The sequence below is a fragment of the Gossypium raimondii genome, chromosome 5 (assembly GCF_025698545.1).
Source record: "Gossypium raimondii isolate GPD5lz chromosome 5, ASM2569854v1, whole genome shotgun sequence".
NCBI classification, from domain to species: domain Eukaryota; kingdom Viridiplantae; phylum Streptophyta; class Magnoliopsida; order Malvales; family Malvaceae; genus Gossypium; species Gossypium raimondii.
In genome coordinates, this window is record NC_068569.1 from 24,419,496 (window position 1) to 24,439,771 (window position 20,276).

The 20,276-nt window shown below is 34.9% G+C and overlaps 3 protein-coding genes and 1 pseudogene across 5 annotated transcripts; 2 read left to right on the forward strand and 2 right to left on the reverse strand.

Annotated features, from left to right (window-relative positions):
* Positions 1-759: 759 nt before the first annotated feature.
* Positions 760-5,761, forward strand: LOC105770452 (RNA-binding protein 2). 2 transcript variants are annotated; one of them, XM_052631841.1, is made up of 7 exons: positions 760-1,133; positions 3,416-3,490; positions 3,596-3,732; positions 3,825-4,113; positions 4,217-4,278; positions 4,415-4,496; positions 5,214-5,761. In XM_052631841.1, exons 3-7 carry the CDS (start codon positions 3,631-3,633, stop codon positions 5,315-5,317), a joined length of 639 nt encoding a protein of 212 aa, XP_052487801.1. In that variant the 5' UTR covers positions 760-1,133; positions 3,416-3,490; positions 3,596-3,630; the 3' UTR covers positions 5,318-5,761. The 2 variants fall into 2 exon arrangements, with proteins under 2 accessions (XP_052487801.1, XP_012447114.1); XM_012591660.2 differs by lacking the exon at positions 3,416-3,490 and having other exon boundaries at positions 761-1,133.
* A 555-nt stretch (positions 5,762-6,316) lies between these two features.
* On the reverse strand, positions 6,317-9,428 carry LOC128041009 (uncharacterized; annotated as a pseudogene).
* A 538-nt stretch (positions 9,429-9,966) lies between these two features.
* On the forward strand, positions 9,967-14,613 carry LOC105770240 (SKP1-interacting partner 15). 2 transcript variants are annotated; one of them, XM_052631372.1, is made up of 2 exons: positions 9,967-11,424; positions 14,463-14,613. In XM_052631372.1, exon 1 carries the CDS (start codon positions 10,161-10,163, stop codon positions 11,268-11,270), a length of 1,110 nt encoding a protein of 369 aa, XP_052487332.1. In that variant the 5' UTR covers positions 9,967-10,160; the 3' UTR covers positions 11,271-11,424; positions 14,463-14,613. The 2 variants fall into 2 exon arrangements, with proteins under 2 accessions (XP_052487332.1, XP_012446798.1); XM_012591344.2 differs by lacking the exon at positions 14,463-14,613 and adding an exon at positions 12,055-12,317.
* LOC105770241 (transcription factor VIP1) lies at positions 14,108-18,348 on the reverse strand. The gene is made up of 4 exons (XM_012591345.2): positions 17,671-18,348; positions 16,744-16,876; positions 15,575-15,659; positions 14,108-14,724 (listed from the first exon to the last, which is right to left on the reverse strand). Exons 1-4 carry the CDS (start codon positions 18,180-18,182, stop codon positions 14,483-14,485), a joined length of 972 nt encoding a protein of 323 aa, XP_012446799.1. The 5' UTR covers positions 18,183-18,348; the 3' UTR covers positions 14,108-14,482.
* Positions 18,349-20,276: the final 1,928 nt, after the last annotated feature.

The window sequence follows — 20,276 nt, forward strand, 5'->3', positions numbered from 1 at the left end:
AAGTCTAAGACCCCAAAACCCTAAATTAGTATGAAAAATTGAACAAAATTATCACTTAGGGTTTAAAAAATCCAAAAAAGTTTCTAATCAAACCTAATTGATCTCGCCTTTAATTTTGGATATCATATTTTTGTCTGAACCTTTTCATATTTTAGGCAAGCCTTTGAGTTTGGATGGATAATCCAACCATTGAACAAGTCTACTATTTATATAATAATTTTTTATTTGAATTTAATTATAAAAATATATAAATACTAATATAAGAGCAATATTTTAATATTATCCGCCAACACTAATCAATCCATTCTAAATCCCGCTTGACCCATTTTATAAATAAAAATAAAAATAAAATGTGCTTAAAGTTTATATACTTTTCATATATTTGAAATTTAGTCATTTTACTTTTTGGGATTTGATCCTTCTACTTTTCGATTTAAAAATAAAAGCCAAATTGTTAACATCATTAAAATTCTTTTGTTAAATTGAAGTTCATTATAATATTTTTTTCTGTTACATAATTATCAAATGAGTATTTCTTTATTTCTAAATGCCAAGCTAATGAATTTAATAAAAGAATTTTAACAATGTTAACAATTGGACTTGAATTTTAAAATCTGAAAAATATAAGGACTAAATTCTTAGAAATAAAAGTCGAGTGACTAAACATCAAAGGTAGAAAAGAACAAGGACTACTTGACCCATGATCCGTTCTAGTGGTGATCCATCCGGAAAGATTTATGAAGGGTACTTAACCGAAAACTTCCGAACGTGTATACTAACTGACTCTCTAGTTTTCTGAGTTAGCTAGTCGTCTGAGTTGGGAAATCTTTTGACTGGTTACCAGAAACTCAGCAGGAAATCCGATTTGCAAAAAATAAAAATAAGAAATAAAAAATGAAAGGAATCGAAGTAGATTATATTTATAGCTAGAGTTAGGGTTTCCTTGATTCTGGGTTTTCCACTTTTTTCCTCCTTTTGTAAAGGGAAATTTAGAAAAATTAAATTATTGTAATTGTTTTTTTGTAAAGGAATTTAGAAAGAGTAAATGGCAGATGGTTACTGGAATCGGCGACAACCAAATCCTCCGATGCTCTCTTCTGGTGGGATGCTTAAACGACCACGTACTGATTACGGTAAACTTCTTTTTTTGCCGCTATAAATTCTTTTTCTGTTGCCATTTTGTTTGTTTAGTTTTCCAAAATTTTGTTTATTCCTGTTTTAGGTTTAGCTGCTTTTGAGATTAGTTTAGAAAAAAAACTGGAAAATGTTCGGTTATATTTGTTGAATTATGTTCAAACTTAGTATTGGAGTTTGATGTTAGGTTTTATTTTATTGAATTAGATACATTTGTATATAAGCACGAATCAAAATTGATATTTTGTTAACAATGAAAAATGAATGCCCATGTTACTCGGAGTCACGGGTTGAGTGTTTCTTAGTATGCATCTAAAATCAGTATGCTTATTATTATTTTTTAAGCTTTTCCATATATTTGGGGGATCAAACCCTAAAATACTCTTCCTGTACTCATTAGGCATCTTATTACATTATCAAATCTTGCTAAACAAGTTAGTCAACCACGACCTCATTGAGGTGTTTTCAAACTTTGATAGGAATTGGATATTGGCCTATCACCATTTCAGTTTTCGTCTGGGGCAAGCTCTTGTTAAACAAGTTCCTCGACCACCCAATCCCAACCTCATAGAGGCATTTCCAAACTCTGATAGGAATTGCATTTAGACTGATCATGATTCCAATCTTCATCCGGTGCAAGGTGTTTCTGATCTCAAGGTTCAAAGATCTTATTTTACGCTTAAAGTCGCATTTTAGGTCATCTAGTGGTATGTTTTGATAACCCACGTCTTGAGAGTAAATATAATTGAAGAGCTTATGAAATATTTCCATCTCTCGATAATCTTATCATCCTCCACCAAGATCTGGTTGTTATCCTTAATAGACTTACCAGTTCCCAAGTATCTAGTCTTCTTCTCCCTCATCTGAGGAAAGCCTATAGATACAGTTCCCTCCATCTTATGGGTCCAATTTATCAAAAAATACTTTTATATCTCTCACTCTAGCATCCTTTACAGCCTTCTTGGTCTCCTTTCTATTCTAGCTTGTATTTCTGAAAGCTTTTTTATATCCCTACAATTTCTTAACTTTGTATAGTCAGATCATTTGTCCTTAATAGCTACCTTTACTTCTGCACTCCACCATGATGGTTCTTACATTGTGATATCATGCCCATAGATTCACCAAGTTCCTATTTAGCTACCAGCTACCAGTGTGATACAATCAGTCATCTTATTCCACATCATAATAGGGTTGACTTTGTCTTCCCATTTAGCCTCCTTGGTTAATCTAGCCACCAAAGATGACTGTGCATTCCCTTCCAAAATCCTCCATATCCTGGGGTTTAGGACATGTCTCAATTGCTTATATGTCTTTCTAAAATAAAACTTAAAACTGGAAGTTGATGTTGTGTAGCTATACTCTCCTCCAGTATCATCTTACAGTCTATGTAACAACTCTATCCATCAGTAAAAAAATAAAGTCTATTTGGCTAGCATTCTCTCCACAGAGGTGATTGGATGGGAATCTCTTTTCCTGAATAAAGTGTTTGCTAAAACCAAGTCTTTAAGATTAAAAAAACCTAGGATGATACTCCCTCTTTGCTTCTATCCCAAAATTGTACCTCCCATGCACACTCTCAAACCCCTAAGACTTGCCCATGCATGTCCGTTAAAGACGTTCCAATGAAAATCTTTTCTTCTACGGATCTGCCTTGCACCATTTCATCAAAGTCCTCCCAAAATTGTCACTTAATAGCATTCTCTAGTCAGTTTGTGGTGCATAAGTATCAGTAATGTTTAAAGCATCGGCTTTTACTTTTGAGTTTTATGAGAAATGTCTCATTGTCCGTCCTTATAATTTCAACAACCAACTGATGGTCTTAGGTCTTAAACTATACCTACTCCACTTCTAGTTACCATATCTACCCAAATGATATAATTTGTGACTCCATTGACCATTAGATTTAGCTTTCTTATCTGTCTGTTTAGTCTCTTGAAGGCAAAAATGTGGATATTCCTTGTAATCCTCTGCTAGCTCTACATAATTACATGTAAGAGGCCTTGTGTTCCAATATATTAAACCTATGCTAAAGTCTGGCCTTTCTTTAATCCTATCTGTCCCTTATCTTGGTGGGAATGGACCTTTTACTCAATTGACACCATAGCCAGTTGTTGATGTGGCATGTTGCTTAGGGGCAACAGCCTAAAACCCCATGCCCATTTAGCATTGCTCCTGGCCACAAAGATGCTGCACATTGCTTAGTAGTGAATGTCCCAATGTTAATTCTCTTATCTTGGTTCATGTCAAAAGATGTGACGGGATTTCCTGCTGGCTATCACAGGTGCCCTGCAGCCCTCCTTTGTTTGAGTGAACCTGAGACCAGCAGTGCAAGCACAAGTGAAATTCCATTTTGTTTGTAATGAATTTAAGAAAATGCTTGTTTCACTTTGCATGTTTTGTGAAAGATATTATCTGCTTTAGGAAAGAGTTGCATATAAATATTCAATTTTCAACTTAACAGATGCTCCGCCTTCTGGACCACGTTCAGCTCTTGAGATGCCTAGTTATTTGGCAAGAGATGATGATCATGGTGGGCATCTGTCTGTGAGGGATACAAAATCTATTGGATCAGCATATGATCGTTATCTCCAGAGTGCAGTACCATCTTCGACTTTTACTCATGCTTATTTATACTTCACCTTGCATCTCCATTGTTGTTTTCTAAAGCATTCATTAAATTGCTTTTGAAGAAACTTTCTTCTTTTACTTCTGGAGAAGCTAGTGCATTTGGTGGGTCAGGAAGGGCTGTTGGTGGTGCAATGCCTGTTCATCCAATAGCTGATCCTCCCCTGATGGGTCGTCTTGGATCTGCTGCTCCAGATCTGTCACCAAATGGTCATAATATCGGTTATAGTGGTCAACATCCAGTGGATGCAATTGCAAGGCCTGGTCGAGATACCGTTCCTCTCCCTCCAGATGCTTCCAATACTCTATATGTTGAGGGATTTCCTCCTAACAGCACAAGGAGGGAAGTAGCTCGTATCCTATGTAATGTAGTGCTTGATAAGATATGTTGATCTATTCTTTTTATGATATGGTAGTTTTACTACTGTTGGTTCACATTCCTTGATTGAGATTATAGATATCTTTCGCCCTTTTGTTGGATATAAAGAAGTACGGTTAGTGAGCAAAGAACCCCGACAGGTAAGTGGACTAGGCATTGCCAAAACTTAATTTGTCTCCTTTAGCATGATTTCCTTTGTTGTTTTCTTTACATATGAAATTGTCATGAGTTAGCTTGCTGCTTTGAATGCTGAAACCTGGTGCATTGGTAATGCAGCGTGGTGGAGATCCTATTGTCCTTTGTTTTGTTGATTTTTCAAGTCCTGCCTGTGCAGCAACTGCAATGAGTGCCTTGCAAGGTGATCTCTTCGTCCATTGTTTTTGACATTTATAGAAGGTAGCTTATCGTTGGATGATGATACATAGTACATGAAAAAATAATAGGAAACCATAGTGAACACTCTAGAACGATATTGGTGCACTTGAGCATTTGGCTTAAGTGGTAGGTTTCTGTATCCACTGTTAAAATAGTAACGCCCGAATCTCCCCTTCCTCGAAATTTAAAAAAAAAATGATATCTATAGCTTTTTATGCTGTGACTTTTCTCTATGTCATAGGTTTTGCCCATCATCCAGCTCGATGCACATATCTATATTCTATAGAATATATAATTCTTTTGACCAAGTTTGGTATCACAAGTTAAATGAGACTATCTCAGTTATTGGACTTGCATAAAAATCAAATAAAGTAACAACAATAACTATATGATTAAAGATATATGTCATTTTACTTCTCTATACAAAAATATTTTTCAATAAAGAAACCTCCATATATTAATCACCTAACTAGAGCCATCCAAGAGCCGGACTTTGTTTTGGCTTGGATAGTAATAAGGCTTTATTGTTCAAGAGTCAAGACCCAGTTTGAATCTGGTCAAGCCTAGCGACCTACCTAGCCTTTGACCAGGTCTACATGTACTTGTTTTTTTCCCCTGAATATCTACATGTAACCAAATTTTAGTCTTTGTTATTTGTTAGTGCTTTTGATAGTTTTGTGATTATTGTTGTATTCTGCAGGTTATAAAATGGATGAACATGACCCAGATTCTAACTACTTGAAGCTGCAATTTTCTCGGTACCCTGGCCCAAGGTCAGGTCCTGGAACTCGTGGAAGGAGGTAAATGTCACTTTCTGTAGACAAATAGGCTTGTTTGCAAGCCATTTTTAACCAAATTTTTATGGCTATCCTTTTTATAAATGGAAGGGTTTTGAGGATTGCCCGGCCTTATTAAATAGTATTAATATGTTGAAAAATTGAATTTAAATTGCTCGATCCCGCTGAGCATTGGCCCTAGAAATTGAGTGAGGATCAAGCAATTCTTGAGTTGCTTGCATATTTGAGGAATCCGTGTTGTATGATAACTTAAGGGATAAAGGTGTTTTTTGTTGTAGAGATGGAACATAGTAGCATTTGCATTTAGTGTTTAAATTCAGGATTTAGCGTTTCCTTCACCATTAAAAGCTCGGATTTTCACCGAAAACTGTTGTGTGTTAGCTAATGGATTTGGATGGATAACGTTGTGTTATTTTATTAATGATAATTGTTTTCTGCTTCGTTCTTTGGAGTTGATTATGTGCATTGTCATTCTAGATACTTGTCTAAGAATACTTAAAGCACTTCATTCATTTATTTTCTTTGTATATTTTAATGGTTATGGACCCGACCCATCTGATTTAACAAATAAGTCAATCCTTGACTAAAAGCTCCTTAACGAACAATCCTAGGTTTACCCGTTTATTGTTTTTGTTGAAGTGTTAATGCTGATTTTGCCATTATCATTTGTCATTGTATAAATGAAAATAACCTTCTATACTTGAAATCATATTTTACAATGTCTGTCGAGAATTATTAGGTAGGTTATTACTATCATATCAGTTATGATCCTCAATCAATAGTATATTGACAAATAGGGATATATTTATGTCATTAAAAACTTTACTAACTCACTATTAGTTTTAATTTGAAATCTTCTCCATCTAACTTGTGCTCCTTTCTCTTTCAAACTACTCACTTCTAAATTGAAGCTTTGACATACGACATCATTTAAGCTAAAAACAAGGGACCTCTTTCCAAAGGTTATAAAGATAATGAAGAAACCAATTTACATTCAGGTGAATTGCTATTTTGATGTAGTTGTTGATGGTTCTTCAGTCTCGCTGCCATGAACAAACGAGGAATTGATTTGCTCTTTGGCTTCCATTACTTTTGGATCTTCATACTCCACTTGTAAAATTCTCGGTCCATTTACAGGCCATAACCCTTTTCCTGTAAAGCAATCCTCCAATGCTTGAACACAAATCTTGGGATCCTCAACAGTTTCACGGTCAATGCAGAGTGCAAGTAGCATTCTTTTGTGTATTGTTCACTATATATCTTGTTTCCAGCAATTGGGAGAAGCAGAGCTGATAATATTAACAGCAAAATCTGTAGTTGATTCTCTGCTTCGAAGCAACAGTTGTTAATAGTAACACAAAACCTTTTCTTTTTCCCAATAGACTAGATGAATCAAACTGCCTGCTAATATGCTTTAACATGCCACGCTTGGGATCCAATAACATTCTCCTGCCCTCTGAGCTGCTTACAAGTGTAGAACCAACATGATTAAAAGGGTCATCACTGGATCTACGGAATTATCTTACAAGCTTCACCATATAAAGTCTTTACATCCTATCATCTCCAATCTGAAGCAAGGAAGAAATACCATTATCAACTATGTTAGATTAATAGTACTATAGCCTGGCTTATACAACTAATGCATGACTATTTTAATCAACCCCATTTCAACCATCTTAGCAGCCAGTCCCGCATGTTTGGACTGAAAGAACCGAAAATTTGAAGAATGATAATATTTTCAAACTTGAAAGAATCGAATAACAAAATGGATGGAAGTTCAACTAGATTGAAAACAAGACAAAAATCAAAGAAAATATCCTTTGTCAATAAAATGATGAAAATCCAATTAAAAATGTTAGAACACACTTCCCATCTAATTAGAGTTAACAATGACAGTACCCAATAAGAATATAAAAGAATCCAATGAAAGAATAAAAAAAATTTGATGAAAGAACCGGTCGGAGTGAAGGGTTTGAAAGAGAAAGGAGCAAAAACGTGATTAAGAAGAGTTGAAATGGACGGTATTAGTGAGCTAACAAATTTTTTAATGGCATCTAAATATATTTTTATTTGGTATTATATTATGGACCTTTTGACAATTGACTGGTAACTGATTGATGATTGCAGTGACTAGTTTGATTAACCGGTTCTATTAATTGATTTGACTAACTGATTTTATTAACTGTTTATTTAAAAGTGTTTGATAAAACTTAGTTGATAGCTAAAAACTGATACGTGTAAATTGACAAATAAAGGCGGACACATTTTATTATTAAGTATTTATTTGTTTACAATACTTTAGTCTTTATTGGGTGAAATTATTGAAATAAAACACTATTACTAAGGAATTAAAACATCCATTATGGAAATTAATTGGGGAATATTTTTGAAATTTTAAATAAACAAATTTCTTAAGTTACTTATTTGCAAATATTAACCTTGTGGAAATTGATAAATATTAATAATGTATCAATATAATTGTAAACTATATTCTTAGTGGTAATTATGTCATATTCTTAGTATGTAAATTAGTGATAACTATGTTACACTCTGAATAAATTTGTCAAGTAGCATATTTCAATTAATATAAAGTTGCATAAAAATCATTTTACACAAGTAAATTGAAAATGAATTAAGAGTACATAAATATTTAAGGATGAATGGGCTTGATTGAAAATTTTTCACAGTAATGTTGATTTTTGTAGATTCACAGTGGAGTTTTTTTTTTTTTTTGAGATTTATTTTGGACTTTGGAGGTGAAAGTGAAAATAGGAGAATGGAAGCTATTGATATATTCGCACCTCCTAGTAAGTTTGAGAGCATGTGGCAAAGAGAGTAATTTTTAAGCAAGTATGGTCATGTCATTCCACATATCTCATTTCCAATCAACTGTTAAAAAAAGTTGCTCATCCCAGAGTTTTTTGTTTTTGAGGTTTTAGCTCAACAAGCTCTTACAAATCTTCATTTACCAAACATTACAATTAGAGAGTTTGACTATTCAATCCTCTCTTTGTGCCTAAATCAACTAAAAAAGGGCTCAAAACTCTGTTTACCAAATACCCCTTATAATCAAAAGATGACTTGAGTTTGTATTGATGTTGCAAATAACTTTATATTTAATTATTACTTTATTTTTTAAAATAATTGCTATTATTATTATTTATTTGTAACTGAATAGATTTGTTCGAATAAACACAATTTTCAAAAAGAAATTGTAATGAATAAATGTTGATTTTAGGAAAGTTATAATGTTATAGAAAACATAAATTTTATCATAAGTTACGTCTTTAAAGTGACAGATTTTCTTGATGAAGCACAGAATGTGCCTATATAAAACTCAATAATACTATTTTCGCTATTTTGTATTTGATTTTAAGACTTAGTGTATCTTAGAGGCAAAAATAAAGACCCTAAGGACAATGAATCACACTGAGTCTATTTTATTTTCTTCTATTTTTCTTTCTTACACCACAAATTTTCTTTCTTGCACTAGATTTTCTAACATAATATAACAATGAACACAATAACAAATAAAATAAAGGGATCATTTTGTAATCTACCAACTTTTTGATGTTGTAGTCTTTGATTACTGTAAGTACGATCTTTTCCAATAGAAATTGCAAGCCAACATAAAGATCACCATTGTATTCAAAAGTAAGCAAATTTAGATTCCATATTTCATGGACATTTTCAATAAATTCATGCTCGTTAAAAACATTGATTTTGACAGATTACTTGAAAGATGAAGATTGATATTTAAGTTGATTGTGATTTGTTTTTTTTGGGTAAATTACATTAAGAGTCACTCAACTGTAGTTGACAAAATAATCATTTAAGATTCATTTCAGTCACTCAACTTTTGAAAAATAACAGAACAGTCACCACGAACCATTTTCCGTTACAGACGTAACGGAACTACCATTTTTCATTACAGACTTAACGGAGCTCCCATTTTTCGTTAAAGACTTAACGGAGTTTCCATTTTTCATCCCCCTATCACTGCTCTCCCATCCCTCTCCCTCTTCCCCACCATCCCTCCCCCTACTTTGATTCTTTCTTCCTTTTCCCCTCTTCCCCACCATCCCTTCTCCTACTCTGATTCTTTCCCTCTCCCTCATCACCCCTTTGCTAACCCTCTCCCTTTGTCCCTTTCCCTCTCCCTTATTACAAAGGCAAAATCAGTGGCTGAGAAATGGTGAGACTTGTGCGAGAACCTCTTAACCCTTACGACGGCAACGCCCTCAAAGTTATCAACACTAGAACCCTTCAAGTGGGTCATATCGAGCGTTCTATAGTTGTTGTACTATCACCTTTGATTGACTCTCACTTGATTGTCGTCGAAGGTATCATGCCTAATTCTTGTACTGCCAATAATAAGTATAAAATCCCATGCCAAATTCATATTTTCTCTAGATTAGAAGCCTTTAATTTTGTTAAATCCACTATTTCACGAAGCAGAGTTGGAGTTAATTTCTCACTCTAATGTGTCTTTCACGTTGTCTAAAACTATTGTAATTAAGGAAAACGATTAATTTAATAAAAATATACATATAATATGAATTTAATAAAAAATATTTTTCAATTGGACGGGACCATAAATCATCTAGTGGATAAGATAGATAAAATAATTTATCCTGAATTAGACAAGATATAATGAAAAATGTAAAATTGGGGGTGGGATGTAGGGGCGACGGAGCGTAGACTCCTTAGCCACCTTTGGAAAAGAAACCACAGACTCTTTACGCAACCCTCAAGTTCTCCATTTCTTTTATTTAGTTTATTTAATTAATTAAAACCCCCGTGAATTGATCATCATCCCCTGCTTCGCATCGCATTCTCCATCGACGAAAATGGAGGATTCGCCGATCAACCGTCTTCCCGAAGACACTCTTCATCAGATCTTCTCTTCACTCTCCCTTCGTCAGATCATGATTTGCCGCTCCGTTTGCAAGCTCTTTAACCGAACCTTGACCTCTTCCTCTTTCATTCACCTCATCTCCGCCCGATCCCATCTCCACCTCCTCGCTCTCCGCCCCCCTCACCTCCACCACCATCACCACAGCCGCCACGCCTCCCTCCACTCCTGCATCCACGTGTACGATCCCGATCAGAACCAATGGCTTCGATTTAGTCTCGATTTCCTTCCCTTCCGATCTCCTCACCCTGTCGCCTCTTCACTCGGCCTCGTTTACCTCTGGGCCGACTCACCCGACTCCAACAAGTCACTCATCGTCTGTAACCCCTTGACTCGTCAATACAGAGTCCTCCCTCAACTTGGCTCGGCCTGGTCCCGCCATGGCTCGGTGCTAGTTGACTCAAGGAACCGAGTCATGGTCTTAACAGAACTTGCTGCTCTCTATTTCTCCTTTTCTCAAAAAACCCAGCAATGGCTCAAATTCTCTTCGAATTTGCCTTCGAAACCCCGAAGTCCCATCGTGATTTCCAACTCCGTTTTCGCCCTATGCGACGTCGGATCGCCGTGGAGAAGTAAGTGGAAATTATTCTCTTGCGCTGTCAAAAATTTGTTGAACTTAAATTTAAATGTCATGAACAATAACTGGGAATGTTTAGAAAGGCACGAATGGGGGGACATTTTCGATATCATGAAACGACCGCGTTTAATACCCGGTGATGGGAACAAGATCTTGATGATTGGAGGCTTAAAATCCAATTATTCCTTTAATCAATCTTGTTCGACGATTTTGATATTGAGATTGGATTTGGAAACAATGGAGTGGGAAGAGGCGACTAGGATGCCTGAGGCCATGCACCGCTGGTTTCAGGATAGTAAATTTAAGGTCTTTGGAGGAGGGAATAGAGTTTGCTTTTCTGGGAAGAAAGTTGGGAGGTTGGCTCTTTGGGATTGCTGCAAATGGCGGTGGATTGATGGGGTTCCCGGAAATGGGGACGAGCTTTTCCGGGGATTTACGTTTGAAGCTCGGCTTACTGCAATTCCTTAAAATCTTTGCTAGGTGTGTCCTTCCATTATTTACTACTTTGAATTATTTCTGTATTTCCTTTGAATCACTTTGAATGACGGTGGATTGATGGGGTGCCTGCAAATGGGGACGAGCTTTTCTGGGGAACGTTTGCGGTTCCTTAAATCAATGCTCGGTATGTTCTTGCACTGTTTACTACTTTGAATCATTCTTGTTTTTCGTTTATGTTCTTTTAGTGAAATGGATGATTCAGGGTAGTGCAAAAAACACTGTAACCTGTTTGTCAACACTCAGGACTCAACAATGAAAAAGTGAGATTTGCGTTCAATTTGTTCTCAGGCAATGTAACTCGTTAATTATAATGGAAAAGAACCCAAGAATGTTACATTTCTTCTATTACTGTTTTTGATGCTTGATTGAGGCATTGTGTTCAAATATTGGATGATTTTTGTGTTTATTTGCAACTACAATGTGTTTTTTCTCTGAAATTAATGGAAGAAGCTAGTGTTAGGAGATCACTATATGAAGCATTGTCAATGCTAATCGCATTTTCTTGTCATTTGCTAATCTATACTCTAGTTAGTGCAGTTACTAAGAATAACATTATGGCCCGTTCATTGGAATGTTTTGTGATTTATGGTAATTCGGAATTAAAAGTATGAAGTCATAGTTACTATTGATGTTGTAGTTTCTTCAAGGACATAAAATAGAAGCACCGGCTCGTAGAGATCCTAATTAATTGGATTTTGGAATGGTGCTTAAATATATTCTTTTGGCTGAGAGATTGCTCTTATATTGGTTTCAGGATCCGGGAGGGGGTGGCTGTGGAAAATGAGAATTAAAATAGTTGACCTTAGTCAAACTAGTGGTTGAAAGGAAATATCTTAGAGTTTTTTACTACTCTCTACTCTTTCTCTCTTCTTTCTGTATTCCTTCTTTCCTTCTCTATTTTCCAGGGTTTATGTTGATTTATTTTGGCCCAAATCATAATTGTATATGAGAGTGAAGATTCAAGTGAATCCAAAATATAAATGGCATGTTTAAGCATGAATTGGAGCTTAACATAAATATATTAGTCCTAACACAAGAAAGATCACTCTTTTGGCTACTACTTCAAGCATACATGCAAATTCAAATGCAAGAAAGAGGAAAAAGATATTTGTTCATATGATTTGGCCTTATTGTTACTAGTACTTTATCTCATTTGTTTTGGTTTTGGTCATTTCCTGTATTAGAAAGAATTCATAGTGTATAAGTTAAAGCAAACAAAAGGCCTATCCTCAAGCCAAAATGCATGGCTGAATAGGTAAGTGTTGGCATTAACAGTACGAAGCAAACAAAGGGCCTATCTAAGACTTTGTCCTTCAAGATGCACTTAAAGATTGCCTTTAGAAACATCTGTTGTGGGCAGGGGGAGTATTAATGGTTCCATTAATTCTTCAAGAGTCTTTGTCTCATGAATATTAGTTGTCTAGTAAATCACAAGTATTGTTTATATATGAAAGGCAGCCATCGTTGCCTTCTAATTTAGATGCTAATCACAGACAACTTGGGAGAGCATGAATATATCATTATTGGTATCAAGAACTTCATGCATAAGTAGACTCACCCTTGTTTTTTTAGGAATATGAATGGATAGAACACGCAGATTATTGGTATTTTAAAGTAATACCTAACTGATTATCAAAATGATTTGAAAGTATGCACACTTGTTTGTTGTGGATCTTAAATATTTCCTTCAGAGCATAAGAAACAGTAGGTGGAAACAGATGAGATGAAGACATAAAAGGATCGGGATTAAGCACATGTGCTAACATCACTATTGCTAGTTACTTCATTATTTGCAAATGAGCTTGTATTTAGCTCAGGAAGTTAGGGCATGGTCCAAAATTCTAGCGTGCTTGGCTCGTGGTACTACAATTCAACCAAGCATATTTTTGTTTAACTTTCGTGAATATACATTGCCATGCTTCAAGATGCAGTGACAGAATGTCTTTAGAAACACTTGTGGGCGGGGGGAGCATGATTCATGAATGATCGTGTAGGAGTGCTTCTGGAGGATTATTTTCTCAGGAGTATTTGTTGTCTAGAAAAAACAAGATAGTGTTGTTTATATATGATAGCCTGATAGGTAGCCATCATTGTCTTATAATTTAGATGCTAATCTCAGATAGCTTGGTAGAGCTTGAATATGATTTAATCAGCATTGATCATATCATGAACTTCATGCATAAGAAGATTGAGCCTTTTGAAGTACTACCACATAATATGAATATAAGCATCCCCATTTGATGCTACGTGCCCAATATGAGTATGTTCGATTACTTTAAATTTTCATATATTTAGAGGGTCCTTAGACCCCCATACCTATGTTATTATTTGTGTGTCAGACATAAGTACTTAAAGAAAATGAAAGTTTGATTTAAGTCAAATATTTCCTTTTGAGCCTAAGGAAATGGTAGGTGGGAAGAAAGTGGAGGGTTTGAGCTCGTGAACTTGCATCTTATTGCCAGTTACTTTGCATGTGAGTTGGTATTTGGATTTTGGATCACGAAGCTGAGTTATGGTCCAAAATTAGCAACCTTAGCATGTTCCCTCTACTACCATCTTAACCAAACATCATTTGTTTTTGTTAAACTCTCATTTGTGCAAATGCTTCCATATGTTTTGATGTAGAAACTTCATGTAGTCTTCTTTTTTATTATTAAGACCTAACGCCCTAACTGATCTACTCTGACCGAATTTACTGTTTGATCAATAAAGCTCGTTTCATTAAAATTGATAATTATAAAAATACTTGTATATTGATATAAAAAATAGAAAAGAATTTTGAAACGCGACCTGTCGAGTTCTGGAAGTACGCTGAAACTACGAGAGATATTCTCTATTTCAGAATCCGAGTTAAACAAGCATCGATAGTCTAGTTGTAATGTATAAATGAGGCTGCTGAATATGAATTTTCATAGTACATTGGTACTGAAAATCAACATCTTAGCCCTCAATTATGCAATAGAATTAGGGACCTAATCTCTCCAAAGCAACACATTTCCATTCATCTTAGCCTAATTATGGAGGTAATAAAGCCATATGTGAAACTTCTGATCCCACCAACACTCTTTCACAACCCTAACCTGCAATACATATACATTTATGTATACATATATTACCATGTACAAGATATTATGTTGAATGCATTTTCTTATGTTTTCCAAGGATCCTTTTCCAGCCTCAAACTAGGCTCCCTGGTTAAAATCCATAAACTGAGGTTGCGGATGTCCATTATTGGTGGATGACTCGGGCATCTGCTGATGCTGCTGCTGTTGCGGGGTTTGCTGACCACCAAAGTGATGTGGGGACGGTTGGTGGGAGAAAAACTGAGGTAGTCCGCTATTGAAGTGGTTTCCATTCATAGCTGACATTTGACCGGCTTGTATCTTAAGCCGCTGCACCTCTTCCCTCAACGCTTCATTTAAAGCTTCAACCCATAGAAATATAAATGTTAATTTTAATATATCTTCAAAGCCTAATTTGGTAACTCAATGTCAGTGTTGTGTCTAGAGGTGCCTGTGCCTTAGCATTAAATACCCCTATCGAGCAGGGCCTATTTAATGGCGCACCACGCACCTAAGTGCAACTTTTTTATAACGCAATCAGCATGGAAAAAGCCCGTCTGATTAAAGTTCGCTTTATTTTTTTTTAATTTTCGCCTTTTCATTAGATATAAGTCTATCAGTAACAAAGGGATAGAATCAATATCTATACTTCTCAATATTTGAGTATTCTACTATAGACATAGCCTATAAGAAAACCATAAATATTGACTAATAAAATTTTACATGTTTTGTAGATAAACTATACCTCACTAGTTTATTATTATTAACTTACACATACACATATGCACTTTACTCTACTCAGGCTAGCCTTTTTTACTTGCACCTTGTCCTTAGAAAAAATATAAACGTTTTGATGTCTAGACTGCGCCTTGTGCCCTTGACAATACTGCTATATATACCCATTTGATGACTTATTGTAGGACAATACAAAAATTGAATGGACTATGGAAGCAAAAATATGACATCCTTTCCAATGTCATATTAACAAAGTCCTTTAAGTGCACTCATGAATTTACAATTCAACTGTGCCTTACTCTTTTACATGATGAAATCACTTAACTATGAAATGGAAGAATTTTGATGGTTTTACCAATTGCATCATAGCTGATGAATGACCAAAACAATACAGTCACTTCATTCATAATGCTCCCGGCCACCACCGGTATAATTGCAGTATGTAGTGCAAACATAAGGAAAAAGTACGCATATTACCATCTCTAAGCTGCGCTTGTTGCTCCATGGCCTGTAACCGTAGTTTGAGTTCCTTATTCTCAGTAGTCAACCCAGTAGTGTCTCTCTGCATTGAAGGAGAAATATATTAGAATCTGTTCCCTTCGCTCTGGGTACAGTTATCAAATATTAGAGCCCTCAAAGATGCAAAACAGGTTTTCCAGGTTTGCAACTTCAGCAGAAATAAGTCAATTGGACTCTATAAAATGCTAAATAATATCATATTGTGCATGATAACTAAGCAGTCCCGATGATAACCATATCAGATAAATCATGCAAAGTTTTATCTGATATTTCCTATGTTAAAGGTACACAGTTATTTCACTGCTACTCAGACTCAAGGGGGAGTGTAGGATCCTGGTACGTGCCTAACACAAGTATGCTTGGAATTTTGGAAGCTTTTTCATATACTTATACGCTTGTCCCTATACTTGTTGGATAGGGATGTCAGACATTTAAAATAAAGAATCTGAGCGACATAGGCTATTTCAACTGCATATAGTTTTCTTATTCAAGGATTGACCAATGATAGTTTACAAGGTTAAGTGTCTAGGAAAAACAATTTGTAGTGGAACTTCTCTCAAGAAGGTGCAAAGTGACTAAAGATACTAGCAACATATGTTCTCAATAGATATGGTAAGATTTTTCTAAGTTTTTTTCAAGTATTTTGAAGGATCCTTGAAAGTCATAACTTCTTGCTTATGTATCCAACATGAGTGTCAGACACAAATACTATAAGAAAAATAAAGAGTTGAAGCAATAGGCAACCTTAATTATAGTAATACGGGTCTAAACCTTCTTCCAACTAAGAGAATTCTATGCATCTATACAACAAAGAAGTATTTTCAAAGGTGAAAGCAATCTCAGAAAAGATTTCCTCTTATATTCAAGTAGTAAATTAAATAACGTCCCAAATGAAACGTTTTAAGTCTCTAACATTTATTCCGATTATAACACGTGATTCAACCCATAAATATACTTGCAGGCATCTGTTTCATACATATGAGATTCCACTCGCAATTATAATCATAGCAATGAAAAAAAATATCATTTGAATACACGAACCTGGAAAGGATAAAAAAGTGGATCACATTTTCAAGATGTAAACTCTGAACCTAAATCAGAGAGGCATAAGGATAAAGTATATTTACCTGTAATACTGTGACCTGTGCGGAGAGATTGGTAGCTTCTGTTTGAAGAGTCTGAACTTTCCTCTCCAGCTCACTGGTGTATCGAATCTTCCTCTCCTTCGAACGCGCTGCGGATTGCCTGTTAGCCAGAATCCTAAAGAACACAAACAAACTTCATTTGCTATGAAAATTAATTCCACCAACTTACATTCATAAGACAACATCTATGCTGCTCCAATTCTGACTCTTTATTGTCCCAAACATATCGGTATTCCGCACTTACTGAGAGTACCGCTATTAGACCCTTCTAATATATCGGAGAACTTCAAAGGATTTGAGTGTCACCCTACTTCTGTTATTAAGGTTGAAGCTAGTGCACAAGGCTCCCAGACAAGTTCTTAATTCAAACAGCCTTCCCAGCAGAGAGGCTGTTTGATCAAGCGAAAAGTCACTAGAAAAGTGTTCATCATGACAGATTGACAGGCACCATCTTTCATTCTTTCCTTTTATTTTTTAATTATTAATAAAAGAAAGTAATTACTACTATAATACAAGTAAAAAGAGCTTAAACATGCTTGAGCTCAAACTAGAAATTCGAAGCTTGAACTCGATTGAATTTCATTTTAGACTCAATTAAGATGTTTATTTGTAAGAAAAAAGAAGCTCAATTCTCATATTTATTATTTGTGCTCGCTCATTAAAAAATACATTAAATATACAAAAAAATAAAAAATAAAAACTTCATCAGATCAAAGATATTTTTTCAAGTCGAATTTGCGCATGGATGGAAGATCAAATCAAAACTAAAGAAAAACAAAATTTGTCTCACAGGAAACATAATTAATTGAAAATAAGTTGTAAAAAAATTTCCATTAATTTGATTTTAAAATAAAAAGGATAAAAAAAGCAGTAGCAAAAAGGATAAACCATCAGGAAAAAAAACCCTACCTTTTAGCTCTCTTGGGATCAATAAGAGCAAGCTCGGCGAGTCTATCAGGAGCAATAGCCTTCTTAACACCGTCAACGGCCATCAAAGACTCAACCTCAAACGACGCCGTACCATCCATCGAGTTACTATTCCTGTGGTGAACCCTCTTCTCTCCCGCCGCTCCTTTCCCGCCAAATTTCTCATCTCCAGCTCCTCCTGAAATAGCCGGTCCAGTCAAGCCGAGTCCGTCGAAAAAATCCGAGTCAACAGAGAGACTACGGAGGTGGGAAGAGATTTGCCTAGGGTTACTGTGGGAGGAGCGAGGATGATGCCCGTTGGAGGAAGAATCGTCAGAGGAATAGATAGGAACGGGGACGACAGGTGGAGGAGTGGGATTGGATGAGGAAGCCGGGAGGTCAAGGGAGGAAAGATCGAGATCGGAAGGGTCGAAGAGGAGAAGATCATCGAAACGGAAAGTTGTGTCGGAGTGAGCTCGTCGGTGGTGAACTCCACGAGGAGGTATTTTGTCCATCTCCACTATCAGCTTTTTCACCACCGTTTCGGTAGAAATTGACGGAGGATAGTTCGGCGGTGGTGGTGGTTGAGTTTAAAATTTATAAGAAATACGAGTTGAGAGAGCTTGGGGTGGAGAAAGGGATCTTTTGGTTGAAAAACAGATACACGTACAGAAGAGTTTGAACTTTGAACTAATTTTTTAATGAAAACTTAAAAAAAAATTTAATTGAGTTGACGTAATTTATTTTTTATTTATTAAAATCATAAAATTTATTGAAGTTCTCTATCTTTGTTTGCCTCCCATGCGTATCTTTGACCTTCCTTTATATTTCCCATTTTTTATGAGAATTAATAAATTAGATTACTGCCCAAATATTTCTTAAAATTTTGATTGTAATGGTAACATTAAAATTTTAAATATTATAATATTAAACATATATTTTAAATATTAAGATGTGGTTAAAGCGGTTGGGTATGGTTGTAATATAGGCGTTAGCTCGATTCTAGAGGTAGAATTTCGAGCAATTGTTGATGGGCTGAAAACGGTTTGGGAGAAGGGGGTGTATTGGCTACTAATTGAGAGTGATAGTAAAGCAGTAATAGACCTAATACTTGGAGTCAAAGTAATGGCCTCGCTGAGATTAGAATTGGAGGTTCACAATGGATGACTAGGGATTGGTAAGTGGAGATTAGATATGTACCACGAATAGTGAACATGGTTGTTGGTGCTATAAACAAGGCGATAAGGTGTTTGATGGTGCAAGATGCAATATTGAGGGATAAGCATTGAATAACTAATCTATTGTTATCAGTTGAGTGTTATAGTTCAACTTCTTTTTGCAACTAAAAATTTATATATATTTAATTTAGTTAAGTATTTAAAGAACAATAATTAATTTATATCTCATTAAAAATAATTAATTTATATTATACTTATGATGTGGGGTGAAATTATATAATAACTATATTTATGAACATTGAATGAGAATTTGGTTGAATTGGTAAAATGAAAAGTTTGAAAATCATGAACTTATGTTGAAATTGCTTTATGTGTTAATTTAAATTGATTCTTATATATTTTATAATAAATATAAAAGACAAAAATATAAGAAGTTTGAAATATATTATATAGTATAGGGGATATTGATAGATGTAGATACTGGTCACCACAATATAACTTAAATATAATAAGATAAGATAAGATATAATTATGACCATATTAAATAAAATTAAATGGGGAGTTCGTATTATTATTACAAATAGTTTTAATATTATTTTTTAATATATTATGGTTTAATGATTTGTTTGAGTTTTTTTAATTCATCAATTAAAAATATTGCACTGTCTTAATTTTATTGTTATAAATAGTTTGTCGTGGAGCAAAAGTGTGTCTGGTTGCAAGGAAAAATAGAGGGATAGAAGGAGAAAATAAATTTTAAGTGTGTTTGGTAGAGAAGAAAAGTAAGAGAAAAAGAAAATTGAAGAGATAATCATTTTCTATCCCATAAAAACTAATCCTTCCAAATTGGAATGACGAAAGGAAAGAAAAATGAGATTAATGCATATGTTAGTTCAAAATTATACATCTTCAAATGTTTTATTTTCTTTCATTTCATTTTTTTAACTCGACCAAACAATGAAGAAAATTTTCTTTTCTTTCAATTTTTTCATATTTCCCACTAAGCACATCTATAAAAGAAAAAAATATATGTACATATTCCATCTTTCTATTTATCTACCCCTTCAATTTTTCATCTTTTCAAAAAAAAATTCCACTCTACCCTTGAGGTGATTGGGCTGCAGTTATTAGAAAACAATGAAGAACAAAAAAAGAAAGAAGGTTTAATTAAAAAAGAGAATAAAAGGGCAGTCATATATCAATAAATGACTTAACCTCATGTCGGATGACATGTCTTGACTAGTTTGCCCATGGTTAGGTTGGCAAAATGATATGATGTTATCAAGTTGTAATATATCTGTGTGATATGTACTAATAGATGTTTTGTGGCAGTAGTTAAGTTGTCAAGGGTAGCTAACTTACATACCCTTGACAATATAGTGGAACAATTCCCTTAGTTAATGAGGACACTGGCAAGTTAAATGTGATCAC

Coding starts and splice junctions, on each gene's coding strand:
- LOC105770452 (XM_012591660.2), top strand. CDS start 1,046: ATGGCAGATGGTTACTGGAATCGGCGACAACCAAATCCTCCGATGCTC. Junction 3,733..3,824: donor ATCGTTATCTCCAGAGTGCA/GTACCATCTTCG, acceptor TTGCTTTTGAAG/AAACTTTCTTCTTTTACTTC. Junction 4,497..5,213: donor TGCAATGAGTGCCTTGCAAG/GTGATCTCTTCG, acceptor TGTATTCTGCAG/GTTATAAAATGGATGAACAT.
- LOC105770240 (XM_052631372.1), top strand. CDS start 10,161: ATGGAGGATTCGCCGATCAACCGTCTTCCCGAAGACACTCTTCATCAG.
- LOC105770241 (XM_012591345.2), bottom strand. CDS start 18,182: ATGGACAAAATACCTCCTCGTGGAGTTCACCACCGACGAGCTCACTCC. Junction 16,877..17,670: donor GATCCCAAGAGAGCTAAAAG/GTAGGGTTTTTT, acceptor TGTGTTCTTTAG/GATTCTGGCTAACAGGCAAT. Junction 15,660..16,743: donor CACAGGTCACAGTATTACAG/GTAAATATACTT, acceptor CCTTCAATGCAG/AGAGACACTACTGGGTTGAC.